This window comes from Lissotriton vulgaris, chromosome 1_1 (genome assembly GCF_964263255.1).
Source record: "Lissotriton vulgaris chromosome 1_1, aLisVul1.2, whole genome shotgun sequence".
Lineage (NCBI taxonomy): Eukaryota > Metazoa > Chordata > Amphibia > Caudata > Salamandridae > Lissotriton > Lissotriton vulgaris.
The window spans coordinates 1,586,620,720-1,586,647,917 of record NC_141685.1 but is presented as its reverse complement, the minus strand read 5'-3'; the positions used below and the strand labels follow the sequence as shown (position 1 = coordinate 1,586,647,917).

The 27,198-nt window shown below is 45.5% G+C and overlaps 1 protein-coding gene across 1 annotated transcript in view; it reads left to right on the top strand.

Moving 5' to 3' along the window:
• The window catches only part of CCT2 (chaperonin containing TCP1 subunit 2), a 190,573-nt gene that overhangs the window by 70,427 nt on the left and 92,948 nt on the right, over positions 1-27,198 (top strand). Inside the window, exons 8-10 of the mRNA XM_086918137.1 lie at positions 233-333; positions 13,251-13,378; positions 26,504-26,607. Of these exons, the coding sequence (XP_086774263.1) occupies positions 233-333; positions 13,251-13,378; positions 26,504-26,607 (333 nt within the window). The remainder of the gene's footprint in view (positions 1-232; positions 334-13,250; positions 13,379-26,503; positions 26,608-27,198) is intronic.

Here is a 27,198-nt window from a genome sequence, read left to right as displayed (position 1 = left end):
GAAACAGAGTGATTTTTCATTCCATCGGCACTGCTGAACTGTTCAGAGTGATCAAACTTAGGTTTGTCATATGAATGTTAGGGCTTCAAGGAATAACGCTGCATTGTTTTAACAATTTATGTAAGGTCCTTAAATCTACCATACATATCAGTTTATTAATAGGATCATCTTTTTGACCTCACGCAGTACTTACACTTGTAGTGACTCTTCTCACATCTGTCTTTTGGAACAGGTTTCTTACTTGATAAGAAAATAGGAGTCAATCAACCAAAACGTATTGAGAATGCAAAAATACTGATTGCAAATACCGGCATGGATACTGACAAAATTAAGGTATGTAAATAAGTTGTTTCAAATGCGGACTGCCTCAAAATGTATAGATCAGTGCTTTTTAGCCAAGACTTTTAGGTTGTTTAAACAATCTGATTGCAAACTTTTCCTTGAGCTGCAGGTGTTATAATAACTTTCAAAACCTTGACTTATTTAGTTCGATTTATTTGACAAAATAAAAAATTCCATAAAGTAAGCTTAAAGTTTTATATTAATGTTTTACTTTAAATTTGTATGCCAAGATTAATATTAACTGGATTAACAGCACACTTCAGTATTTACTGTAAGCACATTTAAACTGCCATATCAGGAAAAATTATTGTTGTCTCCTAACGTTTATTAGGTCTCGCCTGAGCCAGCGCATGCAGTCCTCGGTTTCACATATCTTCATGCTGCACACACTCCACTTATCTACACGAGTCTGTTTCCTCGTGCTTTCTGTAGTCACCTCAATCTCGCAGTGCCTCGCGCTCTCTGTAGTCCCATTAGTTTGTAATGCTGCCCTGTTGCACTGCTCCCCCATAATCTGGCATTTCCCAGTGCTTGCTACAGACTCCACTGTATTTCTTCCTCGCGCAGTCTCCAGTGGGACCGTTTCTTTTGAAGATTCCAATCTTGCTTTTCCTTGCATTTTTTGTACAATGCAGACCCCATGACACTAATGTGGCCCATTTCTCGTTCAGTGTTTAATAATATTGCTTTGACGGCAATAAACGTGACGCCTCCCAGTCCAAACATGCTGTGCCCAAGGAGATTGTGTAATGCTAGCACGTAAGATGACGCACAGAGGGGAAACCAGGTCAGATGCAACGTCATGCCATACTGTCGGCCTCTCCCTGACTCTTTTCTCCGCCTCTCTAAACTGTCTCCGGTCTACTCTCTGCCATGTTATCTCTTTCCCCTCCACCACACGCCCTTCTCTCTTTTTAAATCCAATGTTGTATTTTCTTCAGTTTCCCCTTTGAATTTAATGAACCATAAAATGCCCCCTTCTGCCCCCCCCCACCCCCTTAACGTCCAATCTAACTCTGCCCCCTCGTCTGTTTCTTCCTTGCCAGACCTCTTCACTGTTTCTCTCCCTGCCTCTCCCACACCCCTCCCCCGCCTCTGTCCAGGCTCTCTCCCTTGCACCGTCTTCTTCTTTCCCTCCCCTCCTCTCGCTCCCTCGCTATGTTTTAATGACCCGTAAAATGGCCTCTTTCATATGTTATTTTGGTGGTGATGCGCAATGTGGAAGTCCGTTTCCGCCTTTCTCTCTTCCTCCCTCGTTCTGTGATGATGACGAGCCCTGTGCCCCCAACCGCGCCAAAGACCTTGTTTCTGGAGCATGAAAGCAGGCTGGACCGAGCCACCCTTCTCCTGGCTGGCTCCTTACCTGAGCCCTCCTCACCTGCCCCCCCTCACTCGCGCCCACCCACACTAGTGTAGCCCCACAACACCCTAGACTCTGGTTGCTCAGACGTTCTTTCCTGCCATTCGGCTATTTCCAACCAGCATTTGCAATGCAATAGGTCTCGCATTTACGCACGTTTGAGTAAATGACGATGCCCTTTTTATGATTTGGTTTTTGAAACCTAAAACAATGCCAGTAGCTGAAACTCTCGTTAATGCGAGAACTACTGCATTGCAAATGCTTTGTTTGTTTCAGAGGTGAGTGAGGCTTTTTCGGCACAGAGCTCAGTCTCATGAATCCTTCCACCTTTAACTTTTCCTGCCCTATTGGTGTATGGCTAAGTTCCCCTCCCGTGGGTAGAAACCAGCAAATGATGTGCGTTCCACATACCATCTTCACATTCTACAAGAGAATGGGAACTTTGCTGCAACCTCGAGCCCTACATGTCCTCTACTGCCACTGGTGCTTTAGCATGAAGAGATTACTCAAGAACAGTTCTGCACCCTATGTGGACCCCCCAATCCAATCTTTGTATGGGGTTGCACAGACAGTGATGTGTGCACCATATAAAAGTTGAAGTTAAGACGGCAGAATTTTTCATAGAGCACAATAGTGAGCCTCAGAAAATCGACTTCAAAGGGTCCCATATCTGTTTTACACCATCAACCATAAAAATCTAAATATTAAGACAAAACGCAGCCAAGAGTGTGGAAGCCAGCCATATGTGTCCGGACATACAACTGTGGCCCAAATGAGACCTCATTTTATCCACCCATATCCCCTTCTCTGTTAGTTCAAGAAGAAATATTTTAAGTAATCTGACACGGACGCCCCATCTTAACAAAATTGCACATATTCTGATCTCCCCCCCCCCCCCCCCCCCCCAAATAATTCTGTGGTAAAAAGTCCAATTATTGGTATAGAAACGAGCTGATGAACCTTATCCTTCAGCCTGGACTAGCCAAGGAATTAATTCATGCTATTTTCTTGCAACCAAGATGGGGGAGCCTGGAATGCAAACTCACTCTTTAAAATAAAAAAGCAAAAAACATAAACAAATTGGTAGGGAAGTAGTAGCTCTTGGCACTGAATGTACTCCAGCTTACAGGAGGTGTACTTTCATTCTGCACTCATAGGGAAATTGAAATGTGTGATTTGTGCTGGATAAGAAGCACTATTAACTCAATACTACAGTTTTTAATCTGTTATCATTATTTTACAAACCACGCATGGCAACTATACATCAATGATTAACGTCTGTACCATACATCTTATGAACATTCCTAACACCCCCACATTCTCCTTCGATGGGCCGTCATTTCTTTATTGTTGTAAGATAATGGTCACTGGACTGCAGGTACCCCGATATGCCCTTGCATTTATTAGGAGCTAGTTGTCGGCCATTTAATGCCTACGTTTGACAGTGCAAGTCATATAAAAAACAATAAGCCATCGCAATCAAACTCCCTCCCCCCTACCTCTGCAGCCGGTGTGTCCAGGTCCCTACTAGTCTATCACAGTAGTATTACCAGTTCCTTCGGGTCTTGTTACGGGATGTTTGGGGGGGGGGACAATACCCACTGGTCTCAGTGCATCTCAGATTATCTAAGCCATTCACCTCATGGCTAGACTTATAGCTCTGTCCCTGCTCCGTGAGCAGTCGAGGTGAACCCATTGGAGCCTCCTTAGCATTGTCCCCCTCCAAATCAGTCTCTGCTGTCTGTAGTGCTATTACTAGCGCTTCCCACACCCTTGCTGCGTCCATCGCCTTCTCATTATTGGAACGTTTAGCCTGTTGCAATCTAACTGTGCTCTCAGTCCTAGACCATTTAAGTAGTTCCATTGTTTGAGGCATGTGGGCTGCTGAATTCATATCTGTGCATAGATCGCCGCCTAGTGTTGGGTCTGGATGATTGCACATTGTTGTCCTGGAAGAGTCTTCGAAGTATCACGAGATAGGTGGCTCCTCCTCTGGACTACAGTGCGCATGGGCATCTCCTCCATCCTCGGATAGTTTTTTTCCGCCATTGGGTTCAGATGTTACTATCTTAGCTCAAGTTAGGAAAACTTTCTACAAAGCCAAAAGGCTTTCGACAGCGTCGGTATCGTTTCGTTTGGTTCTGATAACTTTGCTTCGAGAGGACATCGAGGAATCAGTGGCTTTTTTTTTCCACACTCTACCCGATCTTCGATGGAAAGAAGCCCATTCAAGAGGTGTCTTCTTTGCAATGCAAAATACCCGCACATCGATGTCCACCTGGTGTGCAACAAGTGCCTGTCCCCGGATCACAACGAAGCTAACTATGGCCTGTGCCCGGTTCTTCGGATGCGATGCGATGCGACGCGCGGCGCGATTGGAGTCGCAGAGATCAGCGCCTAATCCAGAAAACATCTTCGGGACCGAAGACGAAGAGGTCATTGATCTGGAGGATCGGGAAGAACACTCTGATCCTGTTTCGGGGCATGACTCCGAGTATGACGCCGAAGACGAAGAGATATTGGACTAAGAAGAAAACGTCGTTGATAAGGTAGGAGACGACGCAGAGGCGCTTGGGGCCGTAGAAGATAGCTCAGGCGAGGAGCTAGGCCCAACCGTTGATATGGGGGCCGACTATGAAGCACTCGATAAGGCTCAGGTCGAGGGATCGCCACTAGGCCTTTCCCAAGATCTATCGAATCGTTCTACAGCCCCGCATAAAGGCCCGGCTACGAACATATATAAAGAGCCATCGGTATCGAAAAAGCCATCGGTCGATCCAGAGAAATCGAAACCGAAAGCATCGCTACCAAAAACAAAACCAAGAGTGCAGCTAACTCTGGTCGGTTCCAAGGCCTTAAACCCCTCGGAGCCGAAGAAACAGAAGAAGGCCATCAATGCCGAAAGGTCCCAAAAGGTAATCGACCCGAATGTTGGGGCACCGAAGACCAAGGTCAAGGCTGTCGAACCAACTAAGTCGGTGCCAAAGAGTCGACACAAACAAGAGGCTCGAACCAATAGAGGGGGTCGGTCCTCGGACGAGGCCCGAGACCAAGACAAAGTCTGGCTCAAAGGACCCTGTCGAGTCGACACAGCCGGCCCCGTTCGTATCCAAACAAGTGTCGGAGTCACTCCAACGCATCAAAGAAAAGGCTACGATGGTAGGACCAACGAAGGCCACAACCCCGAAGTTGGTCGGAAAAAGTCAGAGCGCATCAACACCAATCCAATTCGGGTTGCCACCCATAGTGCGACCGAAGATGTTCAAACCGAAAAAGGGTATCGGAGCCATTAAATGAGTGTCAATGGGACACGTGGCTACAGAAGAGCCTGAAGAACAGGATCTGAGGCAATTCATCGACTCAGACACTGGTAGATTATCCATGTATAAGGTGAAAATAATACCAGAAACGCCCATGGAGTCATATAAGATTCCATTGAAGAAGAGGTTCAACATCACCAGTTCTTGTGGAACCTCTGCAATCCTATGGACAAGAACCTCAGTCTTTTTCACCCACATACTCAGATGTGGATGCAGGGGATGATGATAATGAGGATGCCACTTATCATGTGGACACTGATCCAGACGATCAGAACCAACCATGGGCAGACCCAGCTGAACCAGGGGATCCACAGAATGCCCCTGACACTCAATGTGAAAACATCTCCTACTGAGGACACTACTGCCTTTAACGCCCTTATTGAAAGAGCGGCGGGTAACCATGATGTGCAATTACATGCTGACCCAATTGAGGAAGATTTTCTGGTCGACACCTTTTCCACTTCAGAAAGAAACGTCAAGACTCTAATCATGCTGAGAGGGGTCCTTAAGCATGATGATGACATTTTTAAGGAGACCACCAGAGCAAGGGTATTAAACCCTAGAATTGAAAAGAAATATAGACCGGCACCTGTGGACCCTACTTATATACAAGGACAGTTGCCATTGGACTCATTAGTTGTTTCTAATGCACGTAAGAGAGCAAACTACCAGACTACAGGTGATGCTCCTCCTCCTGACAAGGAGTCGAAAGTACTGGAAACTTCGGGAAAAAGGGTGGCAGTGCAGGCAGCTAACATCTGGCGCATTGCCAACACTCAGGCACTCTTAGCCAGATATGACAGGGCTCATTATGATACCCTTGAGACACTGTTGCAACACCTACCAGATCAGTACAAGGAGGGAGCAGAGCTGCTAATCCAAGAAGGAAAGCTTATAACCAATGCTTCCATCAAGTGCGCGCTAGACGCAGCTGACACTGCAGCCAGAGCCATTAACACTAGCGTAATGTTAAGATATGCCTGGTTAAGAATCTCTGGATTCAAACCAGAAATACAAACTACTATCCTCAATCAGCCAGTTAACCCGGACTACTTATTTGGACCTGAGGTTGACACCACCCTTGAAGATTAAAAAAGACACTGAGACTGCAAAGAATATGGGGGCTCTGCAGTCACAACAGTTTCGGAGTGGCTTTTTTCGTCGCTCCAATAATAGAGGACCTTCAAGAGGCCAAAGCAGACACAGTATAAAAGGAGGTACACAAACCACCTACAATAAACAGAACAGGGGTGGATATCGTGGAAACAACATCAAGGGCAGAGGAAGAGGAAATAACAATTCCAGATCCTCTGCCAATAACAAACAGTGACGCCCTGTCACTGCCCCCGACCATATAACACCTGTCTGGGGGAGACTGCAACAGTTCCTGCCGGTCTGGACATTCATCACCACCTTCAGGTGGGTGAGAGACGTTGTCCAGTACGGGTACTGTCTAGAGCTGACATCCACTCCACCCAACATACCACCAAGACACTGTCCTATGTCCACAGAGCACTTACATTTATTGCAGCAGGAGGTCGTCAGCATGCTGCAAAAAGGAGCCATAGAGCTCGTGCCTGTAGAAGACCAAGGCTCAGGGGTGTACTCTCTGTATTTCTTAATACCCAAAAAGGACGGTGTCTCTCAGACCCATACTGGACCTAAGACCTCTAAACAGTTACATTCTGTCAGAGCATTTTCATATGCTCACCTTACAGCAGGTTCTACCGTTACTCAGTCAGAAAGACTTCCTCGCAACACTAGATCTGAAAGATGCGTATTTCCATATACGCATACACCCATCACACAGAAAGTATCTCAGGTTCACTAATAAAGATCAACATTATCAGTTCAAAGTCCTCCCTTTCGGAGTGACGACAGCACCCTGGGTGTTCACAAAGTGCATGGCGAAAGTAGCAGCACACCTAAGGAGACCGCACATACATGTCTACCCTTAGCTGGACGACTGGCTTATTCAAGCAAAGACGGCCCAGCAGTGTGCCAGCCACATGTCCCACACCATTCATCTTCAGTCTGGGATTCTCGCTGAATTATCCAAAGTCACATCTTCAGCCCGCCCACGTGCAACAGTACCTGGGCGCGACAATAGACACTCTGGCAGCCAAAGCTCAGCCAAATTCAGTGAGGATAAACAGCATGCAATCGCTGATACAAAAATTCAGACCCCAACACTCTCTTCCAGCAAGAGTGTTCATGCTGTTAATAGGCATGATGGCCTCCTGTAGCTTCATAGTCCCGCACGCGAGACTACATATGCGCCTGCTTCAGGAGTGCTTGGCTCGTCAGTGGAATCCGGCTCAAGGACAATTGAAAGACCTAGTGTTGGTGAGCGGTCGGGCATACAACTCTCTGCATTGGTGGAACCCACAAAACCTTTGCAAAGGCCGACCGTTCCAAGAGCCTGTACCACAAATAATACTGACGACAGACGCATCTCTCCAAGGATGGGGAGCCATGTACTCCATTACACAGTGCAGGGACTACGGACCACACAGCAGAAGAAAATGCACATCAACCTTCTGGAATTGATGGCAATCTTCATGGCAATGAAAGCTTTCAAAGTACACCGTGCAACAAGGTCGTGTTGATCCGGATGGACCACATGACTGCCTTGTACTACATACAGAAGCAGGGAGGAACACATTCTCCACAGTTGTCTCATCTGGCTCAGAGCATGTGGAAGTGGGCCATTCAGAGGAACATCTTCCTCATGGCGGAACACCTCCCGGGAAGGACAACTAGATGGCGGATCTGCTCAGCAGACACAGCCACCAGATGCACGAGTGGGAGATACATCCATCAGTACTCCAACCGTACTTCCAGCAGTGGGGTTGTCCAGAGATAGACCTATTCGCCACAAGGGAAAACGCAAAATGCCAAAGCTTCGCCGCCAGGTTCCCACATCCGCAGTCACAGGGCAATGCGATATGGATGAACTGGTCAGGCAGATTTGCGTACTCTTTTTCCCCCAGCACCACTGATACTGCTTGTGGCACGCAAACTTGAGGCAACACTCGATGACACTCATCCTAGTTGCTCCAACGTGGGCACACCAGCCATGGTACACCACGCTAGTAGAACTTTCCGTGGTACCGCATCAAAGACTGCGGCTAACACCCAGATTTTTAACGCAGAGCTGTGGCGAAATTCAGCACCCATATCCGCAATGGCTCAACCTGGCGATCTGGCTCCTGAAGTCTTAGAATTTGGCTACCTCAACTTGCCGCCAGTATGTATGAATCTCATCAAGGAGGCAAGAAGACCCACGACCTGAGCATGTTATGCGGCTAAATGGAAAAGGCTTGTCGTATATTGTAACAATAATGACATTAACCCATTGGATGCATCAATTCAAAACATTATCTGTTATTTGTTGCACTTATACAGATGTAATCTAGCGTACAGTTCCATTCGTATACATTTATCCGCAATAGCAGCTTATCTTCAGTATAGGCAGCACCTCTCACTATTCAGAGTGCCTGCCATTAAAGCTTTTCTAGAGGGACTCAAAGGAGTGATCCCTCCCAGACACCCACCTTCACCAGTCTGGAACCTGAATGTGGTCCTTACCAGACTGATGGGACCACCTTTTGAACCTCTACACTCTTGTGAGATTCAATTTCTGACCTGGAAAGTTGTTTTCCTAGTAGCCATTACCTCACTAAGAAGAGTAAATGTAAATGTGTTTCGATTTATATAGCGCGCTTTAACCCAGGGGCCTCAAGGCGCTTGCTTAGGGAACCCGTCCTGGTATTCCCCTGTGAGATTCCCCGGCCGGGTATCCACAAGGTGAAAGCCAGGCATCCCGCCGCGAGGGGCCGTAGTGGAGATTAAGCAAGCTATTGCCCAGAGTCGCAGAGTGTGACCCCATGAGTCGAGTAGGCACCAGAGCGAGAATTGTCGACTCTGTGGAATTTTTGAGCCCGAGACCCGCCGAGGCGGGGAATCGAACCCTGGTCCACGGCCGATCTCAGCTTCTGGGTCTGCCGCCTCTAACCACTGAGCCACGCTTCTCCACTGTGAACTCCAGGCACTAACCATTCAAGAGCCATTCATACAGGTCCACTCAAATGGAGTAGTACTGCGCACCAACCCTACATTCATGCCTAAGGTGATTTCGCAGTTCCACATGAACCAAACCATAGAACTGCCAGTTTTCTATCCTAATCCAGAAAATGTCGCAGAGAGATCTCTACACGCATTAGATGTCAAGAGGGCTCTTATGTACTAAATAGACAGAACAAAGGATTTCAGGAAGACAAAACAACTGTTTGTTGCCTTTTCTCCACAGCACAAAGGCAACCCCATTTCCAAAGCATGAATAGCCAGATGGATCTTTAAGTGTATACAGATTTTCTATGAAAAAGCTAAACTAACACTAACTATTCCTTCAAGAGCACACTCCAGACGTAAGTTGGGGGCATCCATGGCTTTCCTGGGGAATATTCCTTTAGAAGTGATATGTAGAGCAGCCACATGGTCCACTATACATACATTTACAAAACACTACTGCGTAGATGTACATTCAAGACAGCAGGCAGCTGTAGGAGAGGCTGTTCTCAAAACTCTTTTTCAGACTGCTGCAGCTGGCACGGGCAGCCGCCGCTAACAAGAGGGACTGCTATGTAATCTATGCACAGATATGAATTCAGCAGCCCACATGCCTCGAACCGAATATGCTACTTACCACTATGCATCTGTTCTTGGCATGTAGGGCTGCAGACATTCATATCGCCCACCCTCCTCCCCGGCGCCTGTAGCAGCGGTAGCATTCAGAATTACTATGTAGCATGGACATCGCTCGCTGTATTACACTCCATCTCTGCCACAATGGCGAAAAACAATCTGAGGATGGAGGGGATGCCCATGCGCACTGTAGTCCAGAGGAGGAGCCACCTATCTCGTGATACTTCGAAGACTCTTCCAGGACAACAATGTGCAATCATCCGGACCCAACACTAGGCGGCGATCTATGCACAGATATGAATGTCAGCAGCCCTACATGCCATGGACAGATGCATACTGGTAAGTAGCATATTCGTTCCACTTCCCTATGGCCCTCGCCGTGACTTTCATTGGGCCGTGATCTCTTAGCTAGTAGTAGGCCTAGGTCTAAAAACTTGCTCGGGATTTTCGTTTTGGGAGTATGCGGAAACCAATGTAATATACAGGTGCCCATGTCCGTGTGTATATGGTGCTCTGTAATTCCACGGAGCAGTTAGACTGCCTCCTTCCAGTATGTTCCTAACTGTCCAACTCCACAGCATGTGATGTAACTCCGCCCCTTCTAAGCTACAGCTCGGGCACTGGGCATTATCTATCTGGAAGTACCTATTAATCTTTCCCAATAGCCACCTCCCATTTTCTCTGTAGTTCTTGCAGCGGCTGTAGGCCTTCTGTGACCAGCTGCCTGTAGAGGCAAGTAACAGCCTTAAACGTCCCTACCGCCATCACAACATATTGGCATGCCATAGAGGTCAGCGGTTCTGAATGCCCCTCCTTCCAATGGCATTGTATTGCCGAGGTCAGGGCTGCATGCAGCAAATAATCCCCTCGCGGTAGACCATACCTGTCCTGTAGTGCTTGAAAAGGTAGCAACACCCGTCTTCGTACAAATCACCTATTACTTGGACACCCATCGTCTCCCAATCTGCCAATGCCGACAAATCCCCAATGGCCCTTCCTACATTCCCTTCCAGCATGATCTATATTGGTCCCAAGATAGGATAAGCAATTAGTTCCCACCGAATTCCCGCTACCTGAGTAGGGCCTGTCACTGATGTAATCACTGGAAAGAGACAAGTCTTCCCCCAGTTACTAGTAAGTAGTACCCCTGGAACCTAGGCCAAGGAGGCTAAAGAGCGTCCCTAGCTGCTGCAGTATGTATTGTGCCACCCTAATGGACCCATCGCCTAACTCGTACAGTCTGCCATCGCAGGCTGCATGCCTGGGTGCAGACCAAAGTGAAAACATGACATGACACTTGGCCTGTGTGCCATGTCTGCAGAAACTGCATGCTGTAAAGGTAAGTCGCCCTGACAGCAGGCCGTTCAGCCCTAAGGCAGGGTGCACTATACTACATGTGTGGGCATATCTGCATGAACAAATATGCCCCTGTGCTGACCAGTTAAAGTGACCAGGGAAGCCATTTTAAGTAAATGTGCTGGGCAGTGGTCAAAAACGAGATCCTCAGCTACATTCTGACTTCACTAAAACTAAAGATGGTTGGTATCAAACCTTTTTATTAAATTCAAACTCGAGAGGTCAGGAACCAAGCCTGCGCCGGCTGAACGTGCCGGACTGCCTGCTGTCCTAGACATTTGCTCCAAAGAAGACTCATCCCGCAACTGCTGTGCCGCCAAAAGCTTGGGAAGATTACCAGACCTTCATCCAAGATCGAGAGAACTCCCGTGGAGTAGCCGAGGCGGCTCCCCTGCATCCTGCAGGCACATCATGAGAACTGTGAGGACTCGTACGCCGAAACCCCAAGATTAGAAAGCACCTCAGCACCCGTGTCTCCTAGCCCGAGCCAAAGTGGGCCAACTGTGCCAGCGTGGTCCCCAGACCCTCCAGAGACTAAGCCCACCTTGGGTTTGCCAACAGTGGACTCTCTGATGCAGCTTCTTTTTGCAAGCCCCCTCTACAGCGAGTGTCTCCGGCAGTAAAAACCTGATGCCTCAGGACACCTCTGCACCCAGCCGCTCAGCCCGAGGAGAAGAGAAACAAAGGTGTCCTGACATCCCAGAGTATTGTGAGCCCTTGTTGGCTCCGCCGGACTGGTCCACCCCCCCCCACCCACCCTCCCCACCTCCAGTCCCAGCTTGCAGCATCTTTGTGACTGGATCTAGCTACATAGACTTACATGGGGCTCCTGATGCTGAAAAGCACCTCAGCTTCCGGCTGCCGCAGTGCTGCCCGAGGACCTGTTGGTGCTGCCTGGACCTTGCCCTATATTCGCCTTGCGTGCAGAAGATTGGTCCCATAATTATGCTGTATGTTTTTCTTCCGTAGGATAACATTGCTGCTCCGTAAATTGCACTGTCTGTTTTCAAAAACTGTAAAAATTCATAATTCGAAACTTACCCAATTTTGATGATCTTGGTGCCTAAAGTTATCTAAGGATAAGTGTTATTTTTGGAATTTGATGTGGATCTCCTTCAGTGGTGTATCATTTATAGACTTGTGTACGCAGTAGATGTCTTATACTCCTCTGATCAGTCTAAGGCTGTTCGACTAGAGTGCCCCCTGAGAGAGCTCCTTGGGATTGCTTGAGCAAGCTACAGTCCACTTATAAGGGATTCCTAGACTCTCTGCATAGTATACCTCTTTTTAGTATACTATATAAAGAGCCAGCTTCGTACAGTTTTATGCAGTGAATGTTTTCCCCATAGGTTAACATTACAGCAAATAAAGTGTTATCTATTTTTATGCTGGAAACATATCTTAAAGTATTTACCTGATCACGAAGATCTTGCTGCCCTAAATAATATAAAAATCTGTTATTTTAATAAATTGGTGTCTGATTTCTTTATTCAGTCAGTGAGTCCCATTTATTGACTGTGTGTACAACACATGTTCAGCACACTCCTTAGATTAGCCTAAGTTGCTCAACCACACTACCACAAAATAGAGCACTTGGTATTTTTGAAGAAAGCCCTGTAAACCAATATGGATTCCTTGGACATTGTATTCAACACATGCTCCAACCCTCAGGAATCCTCTTTAGTACCCATGCCCTAGGTACCAGGCTACCATTTACTTGGTACTTACAGAGGTCCTTAAGGTCTTGCCAATTGAGGAACAATTGTTCAGTTATCCTTCTGTTTGGGAAAGAACACTGGCGATGGAGACCTGGTTAACAGTACCCCAGTGCATTTCAGTCGAAATTGCATCAAACCCCAGGCAAAAATAGGGGTGACCATGTCAAAAAGTAGTGCTTTCCTACAGAGGGCATGAACTAAGAATCCATGAAGGTAATTATTTCCGCTAATGTGTCTTCGAAGAATGGTCTTCCTTGTAAACATACTTAAACGTGTGTTCTTGATTTGAAGGAAATTGGTCTATGTATTATATTGAAAGGTACTGATCATGAATTGTGTAATCTTCAAAAACAGCTATACCATATGGAAGTGATAAATCTGTCACAATTCAAAATGTTTTGTGTTCTGTTCGGATCATGACCTAAGGTTGTTTTTTATTTTCTTCAGATATTTGGTTCACGTGTACGAGTGGATTCAACTGCTAAAGTTGCAGAAATTGAACAGGCAGAAAAAGAAAAGATGAAAGAGAAAGTTGAGAACATTTTAAAACATGGAATTAATTGCTTTATCAACAGGTATGTATTTTAAATCTTCACTGCTTGGTTTACATACAGCAGGGCAGTAATATAGTTATCTTCGTTTGCAGGGTAGTGCATCAAGAAAAGGCATTTGCTTGTTTTAATGTATTTTTTACAGGCAAATATTTGTGTCTAGACATTATTGGAGTATCCTAAAAAGCAACCTGTGCCATCCTAAATGTACTGAAGTTTAGTATGAGGAGAAAGTGCTGCCTATACCTGCTGAAAAACATTCTCAGAATAGAGTAGCACTCGTCTTTCATGACATGTTATCCAATTCTTCGCATGCTTTGTGTTTCAGCGGAAGTATCTGCAGCCTTTTTTAACTGTTTCAGGAGGAAAGGAATCAGGCCTGGATAGTAAATCTGCCATTTTGCTCCCACTTCAGAAATTCAAAATGATCATTTGCAGTTGGTTTATTGATAGTTTTCTTCAATCAATGCAATCCTTGATTTTCTGTTGTAGTACTGCTTACTTGAGTCTCCTTTTACCCAGGGATTCCTACTGCCCTAACAGCCTGCTAATGTATTGGTTTTGTGAATATTATTTCCCAGCAGTCCTTTTACTTTATTGAATTGACCCTGATTTCCCCCCCCCCCCGCTAAATCCCCAAGTTCCTAAAGTCGGGTGAGATTTTATGATTTTCTCTTGACCTAGCGGACTTGCATTGATTGCAGTTAAGTTGGGAGGTCAGTTTGACTGTCTGATAGAGTGGTTGTGAAAGATAACCGAGTGGTTCAGCCACCTCACAAGCAGAGCTCTTACTCTGCTGTTAAGAGTTTGACTACCATGTGGCTAACGCAGATAAAGCAGCCTCACCTGTGTGCCAAACACTTAGTTATTATAGTGAGATTCTCCTTTCACTCTTCATGGAAGTATCCACGTTTTACCCCTGCCAAATCGAACTTTTAAAATGAAAGTTTTTCCCCCACTTGGAAAGCACGTCCACATTAATTAAAACCATGCCATTTCTGTAGCCAGCCTCCCCAGTCACTCCTTATCGGTTTAGCTATGAAAATGGCACAATCATTGCTTAGTGAAAACTGCACTTGCCCCAGTATTGGAACTTTGATAGATTCCCATGCTTTGTATCATTCCCCTTCGTCGGAATGGGAGTCTCAGTAAATAAAAAATACCATAGTAGTAAGCACAAAGTGAAAAAATAGGCCTAGGCCTCATCTCATTTTGTAGCTTATCCACCTTTTTAGGTCTCGCCTGTCGATGCGCATGCGCATCGAGCAAGCGAGACTATGGGGGCTTATCCACTCTTTATCCACTGCAAGGAATCGTGGCGATTCCTTGCAGTGCCCGTGACTTTTAAGCTCAATGCGCATGCGCATTGAGCTTAAAAGCGCGTGCACGTCCGTCTTGTTTTACCCGCTCCGCCCCCTCCCCTTCCCGCCGTGTCGCATTTCTCCTCCCCCTCCCCTCTCTTCCCTCCGTCTTGTTTGATAGCGCTGCAATTTTTGGACAGTTGCTGGTAGTAGGTGATGGTTATTCTTACGCAACCCTGCCCATTAGCTTCACCACATATCACCCCCATTGACCTAGCGTCCCGTGGGCAATTCTGGACCTGAATAAACATTACACTCGACACACCTACTCCAGGGATTCTGATCACCAGATTGCTAAAGAATGTAGTGGGGGCGGGAACGCCGACATGCCATCCATCAGTAGCAGTGAATTCATACTTACCCTTCAGGCTGTACTGGGCCACAGTAAAACGGGGGATAAAATAGGACAGTGCTCTTAACGATACGCACACTAACATTATCAATATTGTGGTGTTTACCACATTTAAATAAACACGGCGCACTCAGTAAGATCTTCAGGTGCAGTTTATTCACCTCATCCGTCCAATGGCAACTGACCCACATGGAATGTCCATGACATCCTTCTAGTCCTAACAACCCTCTCCTATGAAGGTTCCTTATCAGAATAGAACTGCGTCAAATCACAGATATCCTGTGCGTACTCCTGCCCATTGGAAGTTCGCCATGGACGCCCTCGCGCTGTCTCCTTCCTCGGCGTTCATCTAAACGTCCCGCTCAAGCCGATGAGCGCGAGCTGCGAGCACGTAAACAGCTGCTGCGAAGAGAAATCTTCATGTAACAGAATCCGCTGCCAAATTCATCGCTGCCATGTGTGCTGTGTAATACTTGTCATCTCAAGTGAGTCATTAAAAGGTTTCCCCCCAGTGTGGCTTTGAAGTGCCGTGGCAGCTTGAGAGCATCTATAAATTGCCACAAACGGCCCTCGTACGGGGTTAGCTAATTGCTCGCGCTCTGACTTATTAGGAGCGCTGGAGTTAAACAGTTTGTCACGTGCGGCTTGTCATAAATAATATGACTAGCTGGCTTCCATCTTTTCCTCTGATAATATCGCGGCCCCTTTTGGACGAAGCGTCCACGCAGATGATGAATAATTCAGTGGATTTCTTTTTGGGCCTAAATATTTTTTCCTGAGAATCGTAGGTAGAAACTGCTGTCCGATTTCAGAATACTCTGTCCGATGATCGACTGTGTCAAGTGAGCGCGGGAAAACTCGATGTGCCTTTTGTTAATTTACCCAAGCAGTCTATAGTTACGTTTGTTGTTATGACATGAGCTACATTTTTTAACAGCTTTAAAGTAGGCTACATTTTAGAAAGAAAGAGCTTAACTTCCGTATTGTAATAAGCCTGATTACAGATGATTTTACACACGCCACTCCATAATCTAAGCTTTTGCTTGACAATTGTTAGGGTGGAATTCTGTACGAATGTAATGTGGAATAATCGTTTCCATTGTTACAGCACTGCAAAAAAACACAAGCGCTTTTTACTTATATACTGGCTTGTTAGCCAACGCCGTGGTTCTTGTTTGTCTACTTCAAAAGGATGGAATGCTAGGCAGGCCCTGTATGGATTTATACCGTTCACCTACAAATATTTGGAGAGAGCGTTTAAACAATTAAACTATCTCGCATGCTATTACCATATGTTTTGGTAAACACACATGATGATGTACGGAATGTTGCACAATGGCAAAACATTCATGCATTTGAGTTAGAGCTTTTAGAAATGTTTATGGCTTTTTTATTTTTAATTCTTTAGCATTGGCTACAGGAAACAAAAATGCTAAAGATTTACAAAAAAACCCATAAACAATTCTAAAAGCACTAACTCTAATGCTGCGAGACCTATTGCATTTCCAATGCTTGTTGTAAAAGAGACCAAATTCTTGCAACAACCAATCAGAGCAGCCTCACCCCACAGAACCTTCCTGAGAGCGCCTCAGAGCCTCAGATTTTCTACCGCACATTGTGCAAGGGAGTCTCCATTGAGCTCTGCTCATTTTTTCTTCACTTCTGAGTTCATTTCTACAACTTTTTGCCTGTTTTTTCGTCATGTCTGACAAAGAGAATAAAGCACTTTTTAGAGCCTGTGCTACTTGCTCAAAAAAGAGGTTGTTTGTTGATGACAAACATGAAGACTGCATATACTGCTTATACCCGGACCACAAGGCCACTGACTGCAAGATTTGCAGAACCTTCTCCACCAAGACCTTGAGGGACAGAGAAGGCCGCCTGCTGACCTGGTTGCAAAAAATGAAGGATCGCAAGGAAGTTCTGTCTTCGGACAGTGAGGGCTATTCTTCTGCTGTATCATCAAGAAGATCAAAGAAGAGGGGTAGGTCTCCCCTTGCAACATCTAATGAGCCCCATGTGAAGGCCTTACCTGGGACCTCTGATAGGTCTGATAGGCCTGCTTCCCTTAAATCTCCTCACCACGGTGAAAAGGAGAGGCAGGGACCGCCTGAGGAGTTGCAACCTTCAAAAAAGGTTAAGAAAATCATTTATGTAACTTCACCACCTTCAGAGAAAGAAAAAGGGGTGGAAAAGCCTTCATCTACGCCTCAGGACATACCTTCTGACAAGAAACAGCGTTCGTCGACGGTGAAAACCACAGGTACGTCGACGATTCCTGTCAAAAAGGACTTGTCTTTAAAATTGGCCTCGTCGACGGGCTCGTCGACTATGGCTACGACGACGGCATCCTCACCGTCGACTATGTTTAAGATGCCTGATTACTGTTTGTCGTCGACGAAGCTGACTTTTTCAACGTCGATGACGACGAGAACTACGACTACGTCGACGCCAGCTACCATGATTCTGACTAGCTTGTCGACGACTCCGTCGACGATTCAGCCATCGTCGACTAAACCCATCTTGCCGTCGACGACTCATTCGACGAGCACAGTCTCTTCGTCGGCACTTCCGTCGACGAAACAGTCGACGAAGATTCAACCGTCGACGACTATCCCGTCGACGACTGGGAAAATCTGGATTTCTCAAAGGAAGAGACGTATAACACCAGAAATGACATCTCCACGGCGGCTTATGCTGTTGCCTCCTACCTTATTGCTTGATGATGACTCTGAGGAGGAATATGATAGCAATTATGGGCCAGCTTATAGCCCATCTGACTTGCAGGTCAAATTACAGGAGGTCAGTTCTGAGGAAGGTGAGGCGGAGCAACACCACTATTCTCCGCAAGACTGTTATGACCAGCAAGAGAGGCTTTCCATGCAGAATCTTTCACAGATCTCCACGTCGGTCTCAACAAGAGATGGTAGCGATGCCGTCCTCTCTAATTTACTGACCTGCAATTAATGTTGCAGGACTATTGGAGGCATTTTCCTACGCAACAGGAGGTTCAACAACGTCCTCCCACACCTCAACCAGTGGCGGACGCCTCTTTGACCTTAAGGATGCATGACCCAGAGCCCGTTGAACATCCTCAGGAGGTAGTTGCCATTCGGGATGATGATGATGCCTCATCTGATGCGAATCAGCAGAGGGATCCTGACCAAGATCAGAATATGGACTGGAATCAAGATGGCCTTCAAGATCCGGATGTTACAGGGCCTGATACCGCAACCTCTCCTCCAGCAGATATTGGAGGTTTTCACAACCTAATGGAACGAGCGTCCAAAAGATTTGGTCTTCCAGTTCACACTGTTCAATCTGACTGTTTTTTGTAAGACTTCAAAGAACCATTCCGGAAGTTGGTTTGTTCAATCCCCATCATTGAACATATTTGGTCTGAAGGGATAAAGGCTATGCAAAATCCAACCACGGTCCTTCCAGTGCTTCCCAGACTGGAGAGAAAGTATAGGGCGCCGGAGGGTAGCCCTGCATGTCTTACAGGTCAACCAAAACCAGACTCTGTTATCTCCCAGGCCGCACAGTCTAAATCTAAGAATCCATCCACGCCTCTAACGACACCACCTGATAAAGAGAGCAGGCGTCTGGACAATGTTGGAAAAAGATTCTCCACAATGGCCAGCCTCCTCGTTAGGGCGGCTAATGCTCTGACGATTCTGGGGAGATATGATCGCCAGATGTGGTGTGACCTCTCTCCGTTTGTGGAAGAACTTCAGGATGGGTCTAAGGATGAGGTCAGGAAAATCTTAATGGAAGGGGAGCGCGCCTCTTTGGAGGTAATCGACTGCGCTATGGATATAGCTACTACTGCCTTCCGAGCGCTAGCAGGGTCAGCTGTTTTAAGACGCCAGGGTTGGCTGCGAGCCATGTGGTTTAGACAGTAAGTACAGAACAAGATTCTGGATCTACCTTACGCCTGCCTCACATTTTGTCTCTGGCCAAGTAAGGTTTTTCGCATTCTTCCATCAAAGTACATCTGGCGGCTATTTCAAGATTCAGAAGGACCGCTTCTGGTTCTTCTCTCTGGTCGGCTAGAATTATCAAGCAATTCCCGACAGGTCTTTTAAGGGCCTTCCCACCAGTTCGGCCTCAACCTCCAGCTTGGAATCTCAAACTGGTTCTGGCTCACCTCATGAGACCTCCGTTCGAACCAATCCACAGAGCGGATTTAAAATATTTGTCTTGGAAGTTAGCTCTCCTGTTGGCCCTCACTTCAGCTAGGAGAGTGGGAGAGCTACAAGCTCTCTCCATTTTGGAACCTTTTCTACAGTTCAAAAAGGACATTTTGTTTCGAAGGACAAATCCAAAATGTATTCCAAAGGTCCCTTCGGATTGCCATTTGAACGAACCGGTGGTTCTAAAATCTTTTTTCCTACGTCTCCAGCAGAACGGACTCTACATTCCTTGGATGTTCAGAGGTGTCTCAAATTCTATCTGGAATGCACAAAGGATTTTAGAAAATCCTCACAACTTTTTGTGGCTTTTGGTGCTCCTCAAAAAGGATTCCCTCTTTCAAAGCAAGGAATCTCACGTTGGATTTCAAGTGCAATTCATTATTGTCATCAAGCGGCAGGAAAACCGCTTGAAAGACCTGTGCGAGCCCCCTCCACAAGATCAGTCTCCTCTTCTGCTGCACTCTTCGCTGGAGTTCCTATCAAGGACATTTGTAGGGCGGCTACATGGAGCAGTGCCCACATGTTCACAAGGCATTACTGCTTGGACTCTTCCATAAGGAGCGAGGCGGCAGTCGGACAAGTAGTCCTGAGGAATCTTTTCCAATGAGTGGCGAGCTTTCCCTTCTATCCCTTCTTCCTGTAATTGCACATTTTGAATCTGATAATGTTTCCGATATATTTTTACAAGATATATTACTTCATATGTAAATGGGTATGCCGAGGTATGTTGATACTCGTGCAACAAAATGTGCTCTTATGGCTTACTGCTACTCTGATACAAAGCATGGGAATCTATGAAAGTTTAAATACTGGGGCAAGTAACTTTGGTTCCCCAGTATTGGTAACTTTCATAGATTCCCATGCGCCCACCCTCCTCCGCTGGGAAAGATCAGCCTTCAGCAGATTTGGTTACTGTTACACAACGGCTACGAACATCTGAGGCTCTCTCAGGAGTGTTCTAAGGGGTGAGGCTAATCTGATTGGTTGTTAAGTTTTGGTCTCTTTTACAAAAAGAGGTGGATCTGCTACAAAGGGTGATGAGGCCTAGGCCTTACTTTCTCTTTTGTATATACTGCTATGGTATTTTTCTAATTACCGAGGCTCCCAGGCCGACCCCCCCCCCCCCCCCCCCACCCCCCCACCCCCACCGAAATCGAAGGCATAGATCAACACTCTGCCTCCTGGGCCCGGTCTCGACTGAAACCTTACTTCAGAAGCCCCGCCTTCGAGCTCGGCTCCGAAGAAAATCCAAAAGCCTTCCGGTAGCTCGGGGACTGAGCAAATCGCACGTACTGATACCACCAGCTCCCTCTGCACTGAAAGCGAAAGAAGTCCCGGTTCTGAAACTCGTTCCAAAACAGTCTACTTCGAAGGATAAAATGGGCCCGAAAACACCCAAGCCCGTACACAAGCCGGCTTCGAACATACATACTGGCAAACAGCTTTGGCTCCAAAAACCAAGATCGGAGCCAAAACCTATGCCTAAGGACTCGGTCACGCCTCCTAAGGCTAAAGATAAAGAAAAACGACCACGCTCTGAACCAAAACAATTGGTGCCGACAGTGGTTCCTCCAGAAGAGGAGCTTTTTCATCCTGATCCTAAGCAGAAAAAGATCTATATTGATCCAGAGATAGGACATGTTACCACTGCACCGAAGAGGAAGTTGGACACCGCACCTGCTCCTGCAGTGCCTGTAAAGGACTCTGCCACATCGTCTATGCACCCTTTTTCTCCGATACCTCCTTCTATCCCACCTTCTCTTCATAAACCTACTCCACCTCAAAATTCTCCTTTTCATTTTTCACCACCTCCTACACCTCATCATGATATCATGGGGGGATGGGATGACCCAAATGACCCTTTTACTTACTCAAGTGATCCACCTGATTGGGAGTACTCAGTCCCACAAGATGTACCAGACATCCCAGATCCACATACATACCCCTCCAAACCATCTCCTCCGGAAGATAATATTGGGTTTGGACACTTAATCAGTAGAGCTGCCATCCATCATAGTGTCACAGTGCACTCGGAAGAGGCAGAGGAATACTTTTTACTAGATACTTTTGAACAATCACAAAAGTCAGTTCAAATACTACCTATGATTAAAGGGGTCATTAAGCATGCCCCTGAGGTGTTTAAAGATCCTGTACGTGCTAGGATCATAAACCTCAGAATAGAAAAGATATCTAGGCCTGCCCCTTCAGATCCTGCCTATATTAAGGGACAGCTACCCTTGGATTCCCTAGTCGTTTCCAACACTAGAAAGCACGCTAACTGCAGCGCAACTGGGGGGGTGGGTGGAGGGGGGGGGGGGTGTTTGTGTTCCTTGTGAAATTCTGCAGATGCTATTGTTGCTTCACTAATGTTTGCAGCAGACTCCGGTGGTCGGAGCTATGCATTATATGTGCGCTCAGACAAATAAAATCTGTTAAAAAAAAAAAGAGGGCGCGCTAACTCTCAAACCTCAGGTGAAGCGCCACCCCCTGATAAAGAATCTAAAATGATAGACGCTTCAGGTAAAGGAATAGCTGCCCAAGCAAGCAATATCTGACGCATAGCTAACACACAAGCCCTCCTCGCAAGATATGACAGGGATCAATATGATCAGTTAGAAACACTTCTACAGCATCTACCTGACCAATGTAAAGCACAAGCAAATGATCTTATCCAAGAGGGTAAGCTAATCTCCAATGCATCAATCCAATGCGCACTTGATGCACAGACAGTGCATCTCGAGCAATAAACACTAGCGTCCTCTTTAGGCGCCATGCATGGCTACGCATCTCAGGCGTTAAACAAGAGGTACAGACTACTTTCTTAAACCAGCCATTTAACCAACAGCAGCTTTTTGGGCCCGCTGTACACATCACTTGAAAAAATGAAAAAGGACACAGATACTGCCAAATCTATGGGAGCTTTACAATCCCCACAAACACGAGGCTCCTATCGTTGCTCCTTCTACAGAGGAACCTCCAAACAAACTGGAGCAGAGAAATCAGCTTCCTTTACAGCCAATACACAAACCTCCTCCAATAGAAGATATTTTGGAGGAGGCTAAAGAGGAAACAACAACAAGGGAAGAGGTCGAGGTAATAAAAATCGAACCTCTCCCACCACAAAACAGTGACTTCCTTCTGCTCCCTCAACAGCATTCCACTCCTGTCGGGGGGAGACTAACACAGTTCCTACCGATCTGGAATTCCATCACAACAGACAAGTAGGTGAGACAAATTATCCGGTATGGTTACTGACTAGAACTTACAGCTACCCCATCACATATACCACCCAGACAGCGCCCAATGTCCACAGAACATCTCACGCTGCTCAAACAAGAACTTCTCTCATTGCTTCAAAAAGACTCACTACAGATAGTTTCCTTACAACAATAAGGAACAGGGGTTTATTTTCTGTATTTCCTAATACCCAAGAAGGACGGGACACTAAGACCAATTCTCGATCTCAGGCCCCTCAACCTTTATATACACTCAGATCTTTTTCACATGATCACTTTACAACAAGTGCTCCCACTGTTGCAACAAGGCGGTTTCCTTACTACACCAGATCTCAAGGACTCCTACTCCACATTCCCATACATCCTTCTCACAGGAAGTATCTAAGGTTTGTACTAGAAGAACAACACTATCAGTTCAAAGTCCTTCCATTCGGGTCACAATTGCACCAAGAGTGTTTACAAAGTGCCTAGCAGTAGTAGCAGCACATCTCAGAAGACAACACATCAATGTCTTCCCATATCTAGACCACTGGCTGATAAAAGCCAGGTCATTCAATCAGTGTGTCCAACACCCTTGTCAGATAATTCAAACATTGCACAACTCTGGGTTTACAATCAACTACACCAAGTCGCAACTCCAGCTCTCTCATGTACATCAATATCTAGGGGCTACAATAGACACCTCTACAGCTCTGGCTTATACCAGTCCAGCCAGGATACAGAGCATTCAAGCCTTAGTCACAAGGTTTCAAAACCAATACTCTCTCCCAGCCAGAGTGTTCATGCAACTCATCGACATGATGGCATCTTGCATTTTATTGTGCCATATGCAAGTCTTCAAATGCGTCCATTACAAGAATGTCTAGCACATCAGTGGAATCCTGCTCAATGACCACTTACAGACCTGGTGTTGGTGGACATCCGCAGACATCGCACTCTGCAGTGGTGGAACCAAAAATGTGTCCAGATGGTGGACGGTCCTCGAACCTGTTCCACAGATGGTACTTGCAACAGATGCATCTCTGACAAGATGGGGATCCCATCTCCTAGACCATACAACTCCAGGAAGATTGACCACTCAACAAAAAGTGCTCCACATCGTCACCTAGAGCTGCTAAAAATATTTCTAGCACTAAAATCCTTCCAAATACATGTACAGAACAAAGCAGTCTTGATCCGGACAGACAACATGACCGCCATGTACTACATCCAAAAACAAGGAGGCGCACATTCTCTGCAACTCTCCCAGCTTGCACAGAACATTTGGAGATGGTCATTCCACAAAGAATATATCTACTAGCAGAACACCTTCCAGGAGTTTGCAATCAAATTGCAGATCTGTTAAGTCGACAAACACAACAGATTCACAAATGGGAACCACATCCGCATGTTCTTCTACCGTTCTTTCACAAGTGGGGCCAACCAGACCTAGATCTGTTCGCCACACACAAACGCAAAATGCCCAACCTTCGCCGCCAGGTTTCCACACCTGTTGTCCAAAGGCAATGTGATATGGATGAACTGGTCAGGCAGATTTGCGTACGCATTTCCGCCACTCCCACGAATACCACTAGTAGTACGCAAGCTCCGACAACAGTCTCTCAAACTAATCTTAGTAGCTCCCACATGGGCACGCCAACCGTGGTTCACAATGCTGCTAGAACTTTATCTAGTTCCACACCAAAGACTGTTCCCATCCATGTTAACGCAGAACCATGGAGACCTCAGACATCCAGATAAGTCAACTGGATCTGGCGATCTGGCTCCTGAAGTCTTAGTTTGGCTACCTTAACCTACCACCAGACTGTATGAGCATTAAGGAAGCCAGGCGACCTACCACTAGAGCTTGCTTTGCTGCAAAATTGAAAATGTTTGCCTTTTACTGCACCAATAGTCAAATTAATCCCCTGGATGCTTCCATCTAGAATATCATTTGCTATCTTCTACACTCACAAAGATGTATAGAAGAATATGCTAGATTACGTCTACATCTTGCAGCACTTGCTGCTTACTTATAAAATAGACAACATTTGTCACTATTTAGAGTGCCTGTAATTAAAGCATTTATGGAAGGATTGAAAAGCATAATTTCTCCTGAGTTACCACCCTCTCCAGTGTGGAACCTAAACCTTGTTCTTACCAGGCTCAAGGGACCCCCTTTGAACCTTTACACAAATGTGAATTGCAATTACTCACATGGAAAACAGCTTTCCTGGTAGCTATTACCTCTTAGTAGAGTAAGTGAGAATCAAGCTTTCACTATACAAGAACCATTTTTACAATTACACCGTAACAAAGTGGTCCTAAGAACAAATCCAAAATTCCTTCCTAAAGTCATTACTCCATTTCATCTAAATCAATCAGTGGAGTTGCCAGTGTTTTTTGAAAACCCAGACTCTGTAGCAGAAAGAGCTCTACACAACCTAGATGTGAAAAGAGCCCTTCTCTATTACATTGACAGAACTAAATCCTTTCGCAAAACACTTGTTTGCAGCTTTCTCTCCACCACATAAAGGCAACCCTATCTCTAAAGCTGGTATTGCAAGGTGGATTGTAAAATGTATACAAAGATGCTATCAAAAAGTAAAAAATGTATACAAAGTATACAAATATGCTATCAAAAAGTAAAAAGCACATTAACAATTCCTCCTAGAGCGAACTCCACACGCAAACTAGGAGCCTCTATGGCTTTCTTGGGGAACATTCCCCTAGAAGACATCTGCAAGGCAGCAACATGGTCTACAACACATACCTTCACTAAACACTATTGTGGTGATGGCCTACAGCAGCTTGCTGCTTGGTTTGCACAAGCTGTCCTCAAAACTCTTTTTCAAACTACTGCAACAGATACAGATGACCACCGCTAGGGGAGGTACTGCTGTATAATCGATGCTCAGTGTGAGATCTGCAGCTCTAATGCCTTGAACGGAAAATGCTTCTTACCAGTATGCATCTGTTCTTGGCATGTAGAGCTGCAGATTCTCACACACCCACCCGCCTACTGTATCTGTTCCAGTTCTATCTTACTTAGATATACACACATAGACATCTTTTTTCTTTCTACTAACTCCATCATTTCCCATCATGGCGAAAAACAATCTAAGGATGGAGTCGATGCCCTTGCGCACTATCGTCCAAGGGAGGAGTCTCCTATCTCGTGACTACAAAGACTTCTTCCAAGACGACAACAACATGCAATCATCCGAGCCGAACACCAGGTGGTGACCTAATGCTCTGTGTGAAAATCTGCAGCTCTACATGCCAAGAACAGATGCATACTGTAAGTAGCATTTTCCTTCTCTGTGTAATGCTATCCCTTACTTGAAGAATAAAACAATAACTAAGGTAATGGCCCTCTACAAGGAGTGATGGTACAGCGAAGGGCTTGGAATCCTTAGGCAGTCACTTTGCAGCTTAGCATGGCTTCAGCCTATATTGCTATTTCCTGATTCCTCTCCATTCATTCACTTTAAAAAGGTTGGTGGAAGACGTTTTTAAAAGTAACGTTTATACTTTTTAGCAATATATATATATATATATATATATATATATATATATATATATATATATATATATATATTTGTGAAGCAACAGAGTGAAGTTGGCTACATAGCCTGCTTTTAGGGTCTGCTAAATGACTATTGTCACATAAAAAAGATTTAACACTGAAATGTACATTTGGAAGAAGTGCCTGGTGTGACTGTTCAGTGCTGTCATTTCAATGGAGATTCCCGTGTAGGAGAATTAGGATTACAGAAAAGCAATCTGGTTTGAACTGCTTGCAATCACTGCCAACACTCCAAATTCATTTAAAATTTAGTATTTCAGCATAGGACTACATATTTGATTTTGCTTCCTATCTGCCTTGTCATATCTTCTTGTTTTGGTGCCATGAAGCAGACTATCTGTATATTGGTGGTATAAAATCCCCCAAATTAAAAATGTTTGATATGTTGATTGAAAATGTACTTCCTTTTACCCAACACTTTTTAAATTTATTTTAGGCAGCTGATTTATAATTATCCTGAACAATTGTTTGCTGCTGCTGGAGTCATGGCAATAGAACATGCAGATTTTGCTGGCGTAGAACGCCTGGCTCTAGTTACAGGTATGGAATTAGGTTGGGTTATACAATGAAGGTTAACTGACTGGATGCATTGACAGTGAATTACCCCAGTGAATTACCCTAAACTTAGAGTGGTTTTTCATAGATTTATAGTTGTTTATACCTGCATGTTTCCCCCTATAGCCAGAATAGCATTTATATCTTGTTAGTTGACTGAGCACCATAAAACTGTCTTTATTTAAAACCTTTAGAATAAATACCACAGAAGTGTAGTTTTTCTTGTATTTATAAATGCGTAATTTAAACCACAAAAAACATACCTACCCCTTGGCTGCTGAGGCTTTTCCACCCTCTGTGCTGAACCCTTTCATTTTTATATTTGAAATACTTTGTACTTAAGCCTTCATAAGTCATTTTACATAAAATGTATCCAGGACAGATTTCTGTCCTTTTTCCCCCCTCCTGCTGGGGATTATAAATGTACGCAGAATTGTGGATTTCCCTGGAAGGAGCAGGAAAAATAGCCAAAATATGGCAACATTTTTCGTTTTTTCTTTGAAGAATGGGGCAAAAATTGCTGTGGAAGAAAGCGTTTTCTTTGTCTGCAAATGACATCAACAAAGGTTTGCTGTG